Raw genomic sequence first — 15965 nt, 5'->3', positions numbered from 1 at the left:
AGTCTACACAACAGCCAAGCTTCTGTCTTTAGTTATTAACATTTGAAATGCACGTGTGGACGTAGCCTAAATATCTTATTTTATTGCATTCTTATTTTGATTCTGTTGTGTGTCAGCTGTATCCGGGGAGGTGAAAGAGTTCCCCCTCATGTCAAAAGCGAGTCACTCCTCACTTTCCTGACACTTGATTTGAATGACTGCATCTTGTTTTTCACATACTAATGTGGACTACTCTTTATTGAAATAAACTGTGTCTGTTAGTCGACCTATTAGCACAGAAACCCACCAAACCCAAGCAGCATCATTACAGTTACAGGTCTTCTTATCCTAGAGCTGTGAAATATTTTAATATTTGCTACCAACTAAGTGTAATTACATTCAGTCCTTCACCAAAAACATGATATACTCTTCTTAGTAAATTGATATTCACCACCTAGACATATTTATCCTGCAAATGTTAGTCTCTATTAAACATAAGCAGATTTGAATGATTAGCTTTTTAATCTGCAGTAACAGAACAAAAAGCTGTTTATGCTGGTGAAGCTCGGACTCTGTCAGACTGCTGTTGTCTCGGTGTTGAATATTTAATAAGTCTTTTCTCAGAAGCCGCAGCAGGTCACATCGACGCTGGCCATGCTGCACACTGATAAACTACACCAGGACGTGCACACGCACTGAGAAAGTCTCACATAGATTCACTAGTTGCTAAAGATAGAGCATTCAATCCACCCTTGAGATGATTATTTATTTTATTGCATATGATTCTATTGGCTGTTCGGGGTTGTCTGTCCTATCCAATCTTAAATCCACACTGGTGAAACTTTCATACTTCTGTCTTTTCTCGTCTCATCTCTCCCTCCCTGATTCTGCCTGTTCTCCGTCCTCGCCTGTACTGTAATCACATTACTCTCTCTCTGTCTTCTCTGTAGATCTGAGCGTACACAGAGCATACCCTGCCATCCTTGTCTGATGAAAGAGTCACGACATCTGCTTCAGATACACAGACCATATTCGCATACAAAGATGCAGCCCACTGTGGTTCTTCTCTTCTCCTCGATCTTCCTCCTGGCTTTCATCATCCCATTCTGCTTCTCCCAGAACGAGGGAGACCTGGTTGTTCAGACACGTACCGGTCGAGTTCGAGGCATCCGCCAGCTGGTGCCGGATCAGAGCTACATAACTGCTTTTCTGGGCATCCCCTTTGCTGAGCCCCCACTGGGGAACCGCCGTTTCCGTCCTCCAGAACCCAAACGTCCGTGGACTGGAGTGATCGAGGCCAAGGAATACCCCAACGCGTGCTATCAGTATGTGGACACAGCATTCCCAGGCTTCCAGGGCAGTGAGATGTGGAATCCTAACAGAGACATGAATGAGGACTGCCTCTACCTCAATGTCTGGGTGCCCTCCTCGCCCAGACCTCACAACCTCACTGTCATGGTGTGGATCTATGGTGGAGGTACTTAAGAATTCACAAACCATACTGGGAATATCACTCCAATTGTCATTGGAGCACTGGGTTAGCCGTTCCTGATATATTACATTAGAAAATTCCTCGTCTGTCAGATTATTTTTTATGTAGAAGGACTGAGGATATTACGCTGGAATTCTAATCATTAAACGTCTTGAATAACAGTGATGAATTGTTGTAGTACGCTCTAATATTGTAGGTTAATGCTGTGATATTCCACGTTTCCAGGCTTCTACAGTGGATCTTCTTCTCTGGATGTGTATGATGGTCGTTACCTAGCTCACAGCGAGACAGTCATTGTGGTTTCGATGAACTACCGGATCGGTGCTTTCGGCTTCCTGGCTCTGCATGGCTCCTCCGAGGCTCCTGGCAATGTCGGCCTCCTTGACCAGAGGATGGCGCTGCAGTGGGTACAAGACAACATCCATTTCTTTGGTGGAAACCCTAAACAGGTGTGTTTCTTATTGCTTTATTTGCCTAGCCTCTGTTATGCTAGAATAATTATGAGCCTGTTTTGATTTAGTTTTCTGTTTGTTCTCTCTGTGAAACAGGTTACGATCTTTGGCGAGAGTGCTGGCGGAGCTTCAGTAGGATTCCACCTGTTGTCTCCAGACAGCCGACCCACTTTCACTAGAGCCATCCTCCAGAGCGGGGTCCCCAACTGCCCCTGGGCCTCAGTGAGTCCCGCTGAAGCCCGCAGACGTGCTACACAGCTGGCAAAGTTCGTCGGTTGCAACGGAGGCAATGACACCGAGATAATAGACTGTCTGCGCAGTAAAAGTCCACAGCAACTTATCGATCATGAGTGGCAGGTAATTTACACAAATTCTGCTTGACTTATCGTGTTGTTTGCAACGTGGACGAGAGACTTATTTTCAGTTTGATGTTCTTTAAATTCAAACCACTGGCTCTGTGATGCAATGACATGGTTTATTACCTGTGGTTCCTACTAAGTGCACAATATGTTGTTAAGGATCAAAATCAGACCGGACTCAAACGCAAGACTCTCTCAAACAGTTCAGGAGAGTGCTCCTAAGAACACAAAACAGCCCACTGCTCTCCAGCACGGGCTTCTCCAACCAAGGGCATGTAGTTAGTAAGTTTTTCTCATTCAAAGCCAAGTTGCACAAACACGGATATAAGGAGCCGTGTTTCAGTAACTGAAGACCGAAATGGGAGGTCAGACTAACGAGGACAGAGGGACCATGCCAGTATGTACCTGTATCAGTCAGGGCTGCAACTGAAGATTATGTTGGTAGTTGAACAATCTGCCAATTTTCCTTCCATTAGTCAGTTAGCCAGCGATTATTTCAACAACTCTCACAGTGCTGTGGGCAAACCTGTTCTAGTCTTCAGTCCTCACCTGCTCAAATCTGCCCATTCTGCTGTCTCGTTCCACAGAAAATTAAAATAATGAAACACATGAATTTGAAAATAATCAAATGTATTTTTAAAAGGACTCAATAGGACTGTCAAAATAAAAATCATATAAATAAAAATATTGGTTGCACAAATTAAAGTGCTATTAGTATTTAAATACAAAATAATGTGCAAATAGGAAACTAATTTGCTTTCTAGTCCAAAATAACAGGTTAACCCTGTAATGCTATAAGTTTCTGAGACCTCTGTCACATCAACATGATCAGTACTTCCCATAATTTCAAAATGTTGTGGACAAAACTCTTTTTTGTCTAAAATTAACATTGTTGCCAAAAATGCCCAATGTATCGAATGCGATACAAAAAATATATAATAAAAATATATCATACACAACACGATATAGCAAAAAAAAATATTGTGGATTTTTTTTTAAGGGTTAATAAACATCTCAGTTCAAAAAAATCTGAATTTTCTGGCTATTTTTTGACGGGTTGGGTCTGACAGGGTTAACAAAGTTTACAGATGATTCAGTTCATGAATCCACAATTACTCTGAACATGTTCATCACGATCATTTACCAACAAAACAGATTTAGAAAAGACCGTTGCTCATCACATATTTGGTTATAGATCATAGTTTCTCATTAGGTGGAAGAGGTTTACTGCAATATTAAAGTGTGAGATTTAAAGATTTACTATCACGTTTCATCCTGAGAAGTTTCCGACAGCTAATGTAAACATTACTGTAAAAACATTCATATAAACAACATGTCAATGCAACCCACTAACTTGTCAAAGGAGCTTGCAAAGAAAAGCGTCTGGACTTCTTTAAGTTGCTTGTCCCTCTGTGGGGGGATTCTCCCACTAGGTTTATATCTGGGACTCTCCACCATTTGACCTCAGAACTGAAGAAGCTTCTCGGATGAGAGGTGAAACGTCTTCAAGCAACTTAAAGAAGTCCAGACGCTTTTCTTTGCAAGCTCCTTTGACTACGATGACCTGGATGACTGAGAACCTTCACAGACAACCCACTAACTTCATAAAACTGACCCATTTGGACATCGCAGCTCCAGCGTGCCAGCGTTTTAAATGCTCGTGCACTGCATCAGTGCTGTCATGGAAGGAAAGCTCTGCTTTGCACAGTCTGCATTTAACTTTGTTTGCTGTTACATGCTTCCACATTTTTTTAAATCTCCCCGTTGCCAAATCTTTATAATCGACGACGTCATGTTGACGAATCGTTGCAGCCCCAGTACCAGTATGTAAAAGTCACACAAAAGGAGTAGCTTGGTTCTGGAGTAGAAAGTAGCACTTCTTGGTGTTCAATGTTGCGTTATTTCACAGTCCCATGTGGGTTTGTAATCCATGCAGGTTCTGCCATGGTCCGCTCTGTTCCGATTTTCATTTGTGCCTGTTGTGGATGGCGAGTTTCTGCCCGACACTCCTGAGGCCATGCTCAACTCAGGGAACTTTAAAGACACGCAGATTCTCCTCGGCGTTAATCAGAATGAAGGCTCCTACTTCCTGCTGTATGGAGCACCAGGCTTCAGCAAGGACAACGACAGTCTGATCTCCAGAGAGGACTTCCTGGAAAGTAAGTTCTCCAAAATCATGTTTGTTTTTTGGATGGATATATGTAACTGAGCAGAGAGAATTGTATAAATCCATCCAAAACATTCAAGTTAATTCTGCTTCAGGTTATTACGGCACAGTTTTACTTCTATCTTGTTAAAAACTTCAGTGTCACTCTTCCAGGTGTTAGGCTGAGCGTACCTCATGCTAATGATATCGGCCTGGAAGCAGTGGTGCTGCAGTACACCGACTGGATGGATGAGAATAATGAGATAAAAAACCGTGATGCCATGGATGACATTGTCGGTGACCACAACGTCATCTGCCCGCTGGCCCACTTCGCTCGCTCTTATGCACAACACAATGCCCTCAAGGCTAACGTGGGTGGCATCAACTTTGGTGGGGTGAACAGTGGAAACTCACAAGGTAGGATACCCGAGTACCAGTGTGGTCTGACAGATCTAGAAGTATATATATCCCATACCCAGACACGCTACTGTTTGAATGACCTGCTTTCTGTTGATAGAACAATTTGGTACGATACTTAAATTAAACTGTGCGTTAAATTTCATGTTTTCACTTTTTAATGCAGATGATAGCTGTTTAAAATATGCTATAATGTGCAGGACAACTTTACAACAATTTAATCTGCATTTGTCATGTAAGCGAAACTGTTGATACTCTGATGATAGATCAGTAAAATATTCTAGTTGGAAAAATGATTTATTTTTTAACTGTCCTTGTAAAAGATTAAAACATATCTGTAGTTTCTGAGTAAAAATGAAATAATAATGATGATTAATTATTTATAATTGTAATTTTCATGCATTTTCTTCCACCATTTATTTCTTAAGGAGGGATGTATCTTTACCTTTTCGATCACCGGGCATCCAATCTGGCCTGGCCAGAATGGATGGGGGTGATCCATGGCTATGAGATTGAATTTGTTTTCGGGCTGCCACTGGTGAAGAGACTCAACTACACCCGAGATGAGGAGAAGCTAAGCCGACGTATGATGAAATATTGGGCCAACTTTGCTCGGACTGGGTGAGGCCACAAAAAAAAACTACCTATGGAATCAGGGTCTATGTCCACGTCCAGTCTTTTTTATGCAAATGCACCTCAGCAGCCATGTTTTTCAGTCAAAATAAATAATGCAGGAAAAGCTGTATGAGTAAGCAGCCCTTTAATTCCTGTGAGACTGCAGGTTAATGAGTCTTGACATGAATTTGGAGGCACAGAGAGCTTCTCCTGACAGTTAACCCTCATGCTACTTGGCTTAAAGGAAAGGCTTTAATAAGTAAATGTTAACACTGTGAGGTACACAGTGGGGGAAATTAAATTATTTGATCTCCTTTTGAAATTGTATCCAGTTACAAAGAATTGAGAAAGCTACAATTTATTTTAATAGTAGCATAAACTGTCAGCAAAAACAAAACATTCTGTAACAGTTACAAATTCATGTGCATTTTAGTGAGTGATCAGTATTTAATCAGCTTGGAAGACAATTCAGTACTTGGTGGAATGACTGCAGCAAGAAACACTGTCAGACATTTCCTGTATTCAATTCAATTCAGTTTTATTTATACAGCGCCAAATCACAACAACAGTCGCCTCAAGGCGCTTTATATTGTAAGGTAGACCCTACAATAATACAGACAAAAATGAAATGAAATGAAATAAAATTTAGCGATCCTTAGTGAGCACCTACATGTTTGAGCTTGAAACAACTCAGATATGATTATCTGAATATGTTTCTCATTGAGCAAAATGGCTTTGTTCTGCGCCATGCTGCAATGGAACATGAAGTAGTGATGTACTACGAGTACCGACATCGACTGCAAGCAGAATTGTTGTGAATCTAACAGTTAGTTTGGAGATCATTTTACTGCTTTTTCGTTTGATTTAGTTGTAATTGTAATATCCTTTCTTGTTCTGTCTGTATCAGAAATCCCAATGACGTGCAGGGAGATAGAGGGAAACGCTGGCCTGTGTTTACCGTCAGCGAGCAAAAACACGTTGGCCTCAACACCGAATCACTCAAGATTCACAAAGGTTTGCGAAACCAGATGTGCGCATTCTGGAATCGCTTCCTGCCACGCCTTCTCAATATTACTGGTAAATACTATTAAATATTACTTCATCTCTACACTTGAAATCTGTACTGAATGCAGGTCTTCACTTATGTTCCACTTAAAATTATGACACTTCTCACTGGATGCATGATACAAGAATTATTTTAAACTAAAGTGGAGCTTTCCCACATAGCAGGCAGGTCTGGCCCGGATCTGGTGTCAAGCCGGCACTGCTGGCTGACTTCTGGCACGGTAAGTGGTATGTCATCCAGATATGGGCCAGGCCTGGCGTAGATGGCACTGTTTATGTGATGGCATGCTCATAAAAAACAGGTCTGGCCCGGATCCGGCATCAAGCTGGCACTTCTTACTGACTGGTGTCATAGCAGGGTGTATGTCAACCAGATGTGGGCCAGGTCTGGCAGTGATGGCACTATTCATGTTCCTATTTTCCTATTTTAGTTAGAGGACCCAAATGCCTTGTTGCAATACTATACTGCTATGGTAGCCAACGTTTCAATTGCAGGTTTGACAGGTTTGTGAGTTTACACTTTATCCAAAACCTAGTGATGGTTTACTCATGGTCACCACCGGGTGGCTGTAGCTCAGGAAGTAGAGCAGGTCACCTACTGATTGGAAGGTTAGTGGTTCGACCCCTGGCTCCTCCAGTCGGCATGTCAAGAGTGTGAATGAATGCAGTTAGGAAGCGCTCGGTTCAGAGAAAGTGTGTGATTGGGTGAATGTGGCATGTTGTATAGAGCACTTTGAGTAATCCGGGAGAGTAGAAAAGTGCTATATAAGAATCAGGCCATTCACTGTCTCAACAGAGTTTCGTCATGTTACTTTTGCACTATTATGTTCCGGCACATGTTGTTATTACATGGCTTGATTAAGGTACACATTAGGCTGACATCTGGGGCCAGAGCTGAAACTGTTCTGGGCCAGCACAGGACCACCAGTGTGTCTGCAACTGGCCCATGTGGGGGCCACCTCTGGCAAACCAGATCTGGGCCACCAAAGGGCCGTCATTCTTTGCAGTATGTGGGTCATGTGTAAGTTGTGTGCAGCCATGGGCCAGTTGCAGACACACTGGTGGTCAGCCTAATGTGTACCTGTATCATTCTTTGCAGTATGTGGGCGAGATCCGTGAAATACCAATTTTGCTATGTGGGATGTAGCAGCTTGTGTCAGTTCGTTGTTTTGTTTTTCTTAAATAAATGCAGCTCCTCCTGATTGGTGTCAGATGGTTGACTCCCCCCTTGAAAACTGTTCGTGGTGTTGATTTCAGACCATGAAATTATTTCATCATATCTTTATATGTAACCCCAAGTTTTGAAAATTTGGGACATTGTGTAAAATGTAAATTTAAGAGAAGAATGGAGCGACATGAAAATCTCATAACCCCTAGTCATTCACAATAGAAAACAGAAACTCTATCAAACTGAAGAGTAGACAATAAAGCAGTTTTCAAATTGATGATAATACAACACATCATAACAAAGTGGGAGAGGACCACATTTACCATTGTGTAGCATCAACTATTGGGGTGGCTGTGGCTGAGAAGGTAGTAAAGTTGGTGGTTTAAAGCACTTTGACGGCTCAAGTAGAGTAAAAAGTGCTATTTACGGACCAGTTCATTCCCTCTGTATTGAACGACACTCTGAGGAGAGCAGTTGCTGGACTTTTGGGAGGGGAAAGCTGTCTGGTACAGGATTCAAGCTGCTAAACAGTAAAAAGAGACACTTTCTATTTTGTGAAAAACATTAGCTCTGTTTGAAGTTGATTGCAGCAATACATATCAAAAGTTGGAAACACTAACTCTAAAGGCTTAGAAAGCAAGAGCTTCTAAAAATAGAACAGCTTGAAGATCATTTTGCAACTAATTAGGTTAACTGGCACCAGCACAGTAACATGACTGGATATTAAAAGGCAGGCGGAATTTCTCAGAAGTAAAGACGGGCAGTGTTCTCCAAGCTTTTTCTGTCACGTGACAGTGAAATGGAGCTTCGCCAGTCTGCAGAAAGCTGCATCTACAGATTGTGGAAGAGTGTCTACTTAATAGTCCTCAATGTAAAATTGCAAAGATTTGGATGTCTTATTACTTACAGTATATTACTGTATGTCCTTAAAAGATCATGGGAGAAATCTCTGTGCACGAGGGACAACGTGAAAATCAATCTTGGATACTGATCAGGCAGCACTGCATTAAAAAAAACAGACATGATTCTGATATTTATCCAGAAATCACAGTATGTAAAAGGAGTTTACCATACCATCCACATATGCAGGTTAAACCTCTGCCATAGAAAAACTAATCCAATATGGTCTGGGGGAACATGGAGAACTGTGGTCAGATGAATCAAAATTTCAAATTCGTTTAGGAAAACATGGACCCTGCATCTCTTGACCTAAGGAGGTATCTGGTTTGTTTAGCATGGATTTGGTATGTTACACAGACCTTTTATCAATGCTAAAAGGTATGTACAGCATTTAGAGCAAATAAACTCTTTAAACTTGGTCCTGTCCCAACTTCAAGATGCATTGCTGTCATCAAATTTAAAATGACTGTATTTTTTCTTTCTAAAATGTTACTCATGTTCTCATTTTAAGCATTTGATATGTTTTCTGCCAGTCTTCTAGCTTGCTTACTTGCCACAGTGCACTGTGCCACCTACCAATAGAAAGGAAAAAATAATGTGCACATTTCCACGAGAGAAATCCCACGCCTGATTGTATCCTAGCCATTCTATCCTCGCTTTTTACATCCAACACAAAAACTGCAGTCGTGGTGCTTTCGATTGTACTCAGAACTCGGAAATTCTGCCTTCTGAATAGGAAGATGTAGGTAACACCAGACTGCAGATGAGCTGCATACAGGGCTGGACTGGGACAGAAAATTGTCCTGGGCATTTTGACTAGACACCAGCCCACCATTATAGGAAAAACATAAAGCCTTTGAATGAAAATAAACACTGTTGTGACAGTGATGTACACTGTTCTGATGGTATATATGCATCAATCTATCAATCGTTTGTTGTAAGACTCAGATAATTATTTTTTAAAAGCTAGACATTTTAAATGAGAATAAGAAAGAAAAGTATTTCCTTGTGCCCCCCTTTCCCTTTTAATGCCCTACATGGACCCCTGGCAACACTTTGCTAGATCCGCACCTGCACAGTTACCAGCTGTCAGCTACCTAAAAAAGGATCCTGGGGTTATTTGTCTCTCAGAAACAGTTCATAACTTCCCTTCAACTCATTCATGTCACCTAAAAGGTAAACATGTTTCTCCATCACAGCTCTGATGATTCAGTAAGGACATCTCCTGGTTTCATCTTCATGTTTCCCTCTCATCACATAACCAAACCGACATCATGACCAGCAGCTTTACAGCTGTGGCTCCAGCAAACATCAGCTGATACTAGAAAGTAATATTAAATAAATTCTAACAACAGCTGATCAAACATGCTGCTGTTGTTTAGCGCGACATCCGCTGGTTTCCTGTTTCTGGCGCAAAGTGGGCGATAAACAAACAAGAGAGCCGATCAGCTGATCATTGATCAGTTTCATGACTGAAGTACAAACAGGAGAGAGAGGGTGAGAGGATGAGAGAAGAAGAGGCAGCTGTGCAGCAAAGACACAGAGTAACTCCAGCTTTGTGCCTTTTTCATTGTAGCTGAAGTCCGGGACAAACTGTGTTTCTTTTCACCTCAATAAGAAACGCGTAATATTTTCTCTGAATACCAGACGATTCCGTTTTTTTACAGGACGGTTGGCAGTAATTAACCTTATGAACAAAATAAAGTTCAACATCAGTAACATAGCACCCACCCAGCTGTATAGAAACTCCGTCATGCTAGCTAACACGCAGTACGAAAAAGTCAGCATAACGAAAATAAACTCCACCTAAACTTGGTTTATATCTGACCCAGAGAGACTGCAGTTTATAACTTCTTACCTGAAGTTCAGTTCACCTGATACTCGGACCGGCGGCCGCTTCGGGTCTCTCCTCTTGCCTCCCTTTTCCTTCATCCACCTGCTGGCTTCCACCACTTGCTAATGTTATTGAATCTGTGGAAGCTCCGCGATAGCCACCACACGAAGTAACGAATAACGAGCCCATCTAAATCCCAGTAACGAGTAACGCAGTCCCGGTTTTGGCATAATAACTAGTTACTGTGCTTGTTACCACAATAATAACGTAGTTACTGTAACGCGTTACTTAATAACGCGTTAGTCCCAACACTGATCATAAGTTATCTAAGTGACTTGTATATCATGTTTAACCTGAGTGGCGAAAGACCGCGGGGGTCTGAAAACGATGTGCCGGGAGTCCGGTGTTCTCACCGGCTCTAGTGAGCCTTGAACCCTCTAGTTATCGAGCTGGTGGGTAACGTCTCCGAAAACATCGCCGAACTTTTCCAAATATGTGGTGTCTTGATAAACTGAGCAGATATTTGAGGTTTACACAGCTACATTCTCGCCTGAAAATATCTGGAAACTGCAATTGGCTTTAGCTAATTAAAAAAAAAGGCAAAGAACAAGGTGCGCATTAGGTTTGGAAGATGGGATAGGTTGGCCACGAAGGATTCACCCGACCCATCCTTCAAATCTGGGGAAATGAAGGACGCATTCGTCAGACCCATTTGGAGGAGTTTTTGAATTTGCACAGCCTTCCTCGCGTCACTGAAACGTAATTGGGCTACAAATGCGGTTCCTGAATTTGGACACAGCTCCGATACCGGTCACTGCTGCTTCTTCTTCTTCGGGGTTTAACGGCAGCTGGCATCCTTGTACATGCAGTGCTGACATCTTCTGTTTCAGTCCGTTATTACACTCTTAAATCCTTCTACTTATTCCTGCGTCTTTTGGGATCTTACAAAGCTTCAAACGACTGATCGACTATTAAAACTATCAACGAATCATGACTAGTCGACAAATCGTGGCAGCCCTACTTCAAGCTCAACTGCTAACCGTTTTTGCTGTTCTGTCGCTGTTTCTTCTCTCAGACAACATAGATGAGGCAGAACGTCAGTGGAAGGTGGAGTTTCACCGCTGGTCTTCCTACATGATGCACTGGAAGAGTCAGTTTGACCACTACAGCAAGCAGGAGCGCTGCACTGACCTCTGAGCGCCTCAGCGAGGAGACGACGGAGAGAAGAGCGGCGAGCGAGCCGTGGCTGTTTTCCTCCATAGTTCCTGAGTGAAGGCTGACATCTTTTTGTGGTTCTTTTGGTTCACAGCATACACAAGCAGAGGCACTGTTGTCATTTATTTATATTATTTATAATATTTATTGTTTTGTTTTTTTATTTGTGTATGTGTGTCTGTGGAACTTAAGGGCTGTGGAGTAAAACTTGTCATTGGAGGAGTAAAGATGCGTCATTACCTCGAATGTGTGTGCGTAACTATGTGTGCGTCTCAGAAACCGCCCAGTTTGACTCAGATAACTTAACTGACCCGTCACACTGCTCCACTACGGATTTACTGTAACCTCACTCATCTCTGTGGTCATCTCGTCACTTTTTTTGCTTTCTGGGGATTTCTTCTTTCCAACATATCAGTTGTATTTTTGGTCTCATCACTGTTTTGTTTCTCTTTTATTTATTTAGTTATTTTTATTAATACTGTTACAACCACTACTCCCATTACCTGTACTGGTCTTGCTTTGTTTGTGTGTTTCTCCTGTGGTAAGCCATATACTATTTTGCATTTATCTAACTGTTGCTGTGTGTGAAAATATCTGATTCCTCACATTTTACTCAATGTTAAAACTGCTGTATTCTAGTTTGATGTGAGATGTAGATAGTATATTACATCCAGACCAACTGACTGGTGCCTAACTCGCATTATATTACAAGTTCACTCAGTTTCACAGTTGAATGGAAACAGAAACGAGTCCCGTTGATGTTTATGGGTCCTCTTGAGCATCGCCTGTCTGTTGAAGCGCGTCGGTGCTCAATTCTTCTAAATGTTCAGCCTTCCTGTGAGGGTCGATTCTTCTGCACAACTGCACTGAATTGTGCATGTGTGCGTGGCCACCCAGTGTCCTTCACAGGGGTCCCGTGTGCCACTCATGTGTGAGACAGTAAGCTCGATCTTTCTTTTCCTCCTTTTTTCTGTCACTCCTGTTTGTCTTCCACCACAACAACCCTTCATCCAGTCCCTCTCTCTGCTTTCTGCCTCTCCATCTTCCTTCCCTTTTATTGTCCTCTCCACTCTAGTTGTCATCTTCATCTCTAATAAACCTCCACCCACCCTCATTTCTTTCTTACTCTTTTCCTTTATCCATTATTCCCGCCTCTCCCTTCCTGTTTCTCACTTTTATGTTAGGCCTTTTCCATTCCTCGTTTGTTTCCTTTCGCTCCCTCCTTTTAGTTATTCCTTATTCATCATCTGCCGTATCTGTCCCTCCTTCCTTGTCGGCTCTGTTACATCACTGCTCCCTCTCCCTTCCCCCTTCCTTGGTGCTCCTGCTTTGTTGTTAGTCTAATGGAGGTAGAGTAATTCACTCAGCTGCAGGATAATGTGGCAGAGTACTGGCTCAGCCTCTGGCCTGCTAGCCAACAGGACCTGCTGAATGCAGAGGTGGAGAAGTGATGGGAAAATGACAAGACGGAGAAATGCACTCCTATGTCACAAAAGTAATACAGATATGCACTGATCATTTGAAAACTCAGATGTGCATTTTGTTACATCCAGGGCCATAAAAAGACGTTTGCATGTTCGATCCTGTGATTTGGTTGCAAACACTCATGTGTGGCAGCATTCACCTGCATTTGAAAGAAAATCAAGAAAAAGACTTTTAACCTTTAACTTGATGCTCACAATTTTCCCATTTCTGGGTGCTTCGGTGACCCAAGCCGCCTCTTACTCTTACTTAATGACGATAATCTTATATTTGCATATCTTATGAAAGAAGTCGGAGCCTGCATCGTTCCCCGTGTTGTGAGCATGTTATACTGAAGAATCAAGACAGTTTAGTCAGATTACAACCTTGTTTGCGTAGGATCCAGATACCGTTTGTTCCCCTTATCTTTGTTAAGATATGTTGCCTCATGAGTTATTATTAGTTTAGCAGTAAATGATTCACTTTACATCCAGTTGTCTTGTTTACACAAGACCTGTGATACGAGCTCGGTCACCTGGCAGGTTGTTATTCATCCATATTTTCTGCACACTAAATAACTTGTGAATATTTATTAAAGTAATATTTGCATTCAAATCTATTATATTCTACATTAAAAGTATAATCGTACAAGACTTTGGGGCAACTCTGCCTGAGTTATGAGTCACTACCACCCATATCACTGTGTATGTATGTGTGTTATCACTGTACTTCTGTCAGCCTTTCTTACATTTCCATTTGAGTATTGTGAGGGAGCTGAAGCGACGCTCTGATTAGCTGTTGGCTGCCCCAGCACAGTGTCCCCGTTGGCATGTAAAGCTCCTATTTGTGGCTCAGTCGTGTAGTCTAGCTTTAAAAAGAACTAAATATGACAAAAAAAAGTATTGTACATGTGTAAAATACCAGTAAAGAGTGCATGTTTGAAAGGCCATGTGACTGACACCTCCTCCCTCCAGCTCCTCTCGGACAGAGAGATCCTGCTTAAGCCACTTCTATCGAGTCCTTGTGCATGTCCAGAAGCCCATCATCTGCAGTGTATCCTACCAAACTCTGACTGTTATATTCTGTGAAATTTGTACTTTCAACAAGCCTATTATCCAGTATCTCATGTAAGGTACGTTTGATGTTAGCAATAACAGAAATGCATCAGTAAAGGAATATATTTGATATTTAACGCAGTGAAAATAAAACGTGATAAAACAGCAACGATGAGGGGCAGAGTCATTTTAAAAGCAATATTTATTCAAAGTATGAACTTAATGAGTGCCGATGACTATTTTCTTGTATAAACTGTTTGTTTGACTCCTTTTCAGTCCTCTGCCTCATCGTTGTTTGTTTCAGTCACTGGTACTGTAAGTGTTGAAGGCTTCTGTAGCTTCCCAGTATGTCTCTGTGTATGACGAACGCTGACTTTATTAAGCTATAGCAACAGAAATAAAGGGAGCCTGCTGTCGATCTCAAGTTTTTTATTGAATCTCAGCATGTACCGACAGACACACAAGTTTTAGTCTCCGTCTGGACTATAAAAAGTGTCCCGTGTGAAGATTTTTAGTCTGCAGCACTGAAACAGACACACTTCAGAATAAGACCGTGCAGAACACAACTACTAAACATTTCAGTCGTTTGATTATCTCTCAACTTTTAATAGTTTAGGTGATGCAAAACACTGAGCCAGCCTTGCTGCTCCAACAGTATTTGAATAGTACTGTCGCCTAGAAATGAGAATAAAATCCATCAGTTGTTGTGACAATAAAGACATCACAGTCTTGAAGTCATTCACACAAAGTTAATAATGAATGTGTGAATGCAAATACATTGTTGCAAATGATTGACGATGTGTGCAAACGTTTCACAGCTACTCTGTCATCTGCTGAAATATATGAACATATAGTTTATAGGGGTGCAACGATACACAAAATTCACGGTTCGGTTCGGTTCAATACTTTGGTGTCACGGTTCGATATTTTTTCGATACAAAAAAATGTTCATGCATTTTTAATTTGTCATTTATTAAAATTATAAATATATATTTTAACTCAAAAGTACAGTTTTTAAATTTAACCCTAACCCTTGTGCGTGTTTTTTATTTTGACAGCGAATGCGCACCTGCGGACCACTTATGTGCAGCCCTGGTTATTTAGCTCGTCATATTGCAGCCACAGAAATTCTTTTGTCCATGAAACCATAAAGCTGCACTTTCTTTTTGCCTTATAGTCTGATTTGTCATAACTTCTCCGTTTTGTGGTAAGCTTTTCTTTGGCTGTCACTTCTTCACCCTGACCTGTCTTATTTGGCTCAGCAGAACTGAAATGCTTTTACACACTCACTCACATAAGCTCAGCGATTCTCTGCGCGATCAACCTCTCACATGTTTAAGCTGCGGGAGATTTCACTTGTCATGTTTGCATAGTACGCTAACGATTAATAAGAAGATGTCAGAGGAATTGGTGCACAAATTATCATCACTCACAGATCAGTGCTGTCGCTCTCTATACACAGTTCGCACGATTGCAAAGTGAAAGCAAAAAAACAAGCGCAAATTCAAACGCGATTTCAATATGTCACATATTGACAGTGGCTCACCGATGCCAATGACATAATTACCCAGCTACATTTCTGAAAGAATGCAAAAGCATTGACATATATTTTTCCTTCCTACAATAGCCCGACGGGCAGGGAAGAGATAGATTTTGGTAGCCCGACTGAAAAAAATCGCTAGCTCCAGGACGTCGGGCTAGCGATATTGCGAGCCCTGTATCTGATTGAGGAATCACTCATCTTTGGAAAAGAGAGTTTATTACAGAGAAATGGCTCTTTCCAAAATAAAAGCTATACTATCCGCTT

General features: G+C 41.6%; 2 protein-coding genes across 2 annotated transcripts in view; both read left to right on the top strand.

Moving 5' to 3' along the window:
- The window catches only part of ache (acetylcholinesterase (Yt blood group)), a 32969-nt gene extending 18377 nt beyond the window's left edge, over positions 1 to 14592 (top strand). The window contains exons 2-9 of the mRNA XM_080878079.1: positions 930 to 1456; positions 1697 to 1920; positions 2020 to 2280; positions 4219 to 4441; positions 4603 to 4845; positions 5274 to 5466; positions 6368 to 6537; positions 11503 to 14592. Of these exons, the coding sequence (XP_080734205.1) occupies positions 970 to 1456; positions 1697 to 1920; positions 2020 to 2280; positions 4219 to 4441; positions 4603 to 4845; positions 5274 to 5466; positions 6368 to 6537; positions 11503 to 11624 (1923 nt within the window). The 5' untranslated portion in view covers positions 930 to 969 and the 3' untranslated portion in view covers positions 11625 to 14592. The remainder of the gene's footprint in view (positions 1 to 929; positions 1457 to 1696; positions 1921 to 2019; positions 2281 to 4218; positions 4442 to 4602; positions 4846 to 5273; positions 5467 to 6367; positions 6538 to 11502) is intronic.
- The window catches only part of LOC308407496 (protein NLRC3-like), a gene marked incomplete at its 3' end in the record, with an annotated part of 496743 nt that overhangs the window by 16148 nt on the left and 464630 nt on the right, over positions 1 to 15965 (top strand). The gene's annotated exons all lie outside the window — the stretch shown is intronic.

Source organism: Rhamphochromis sp. 'chilingali' (genome assembly GCF_963969265.1).
Source record: "Rhamphochromis sp. 'chilingali' genome assembly, chromosome: 1".
In the NCBI taxonomy this organism is placed as follows: domain Eukaryota; kingdom Metazoa; phylum Chordata; class Actinopteri; order Cichliformes; family Cichlidae; genus Rhamphochromis; species Rhamphochromis sp. 'chilingali'.
Note: the sequence above shows the minus strand (reverse complement) of the source record. Positions and strands in the feature narration are given on the sequence as shown.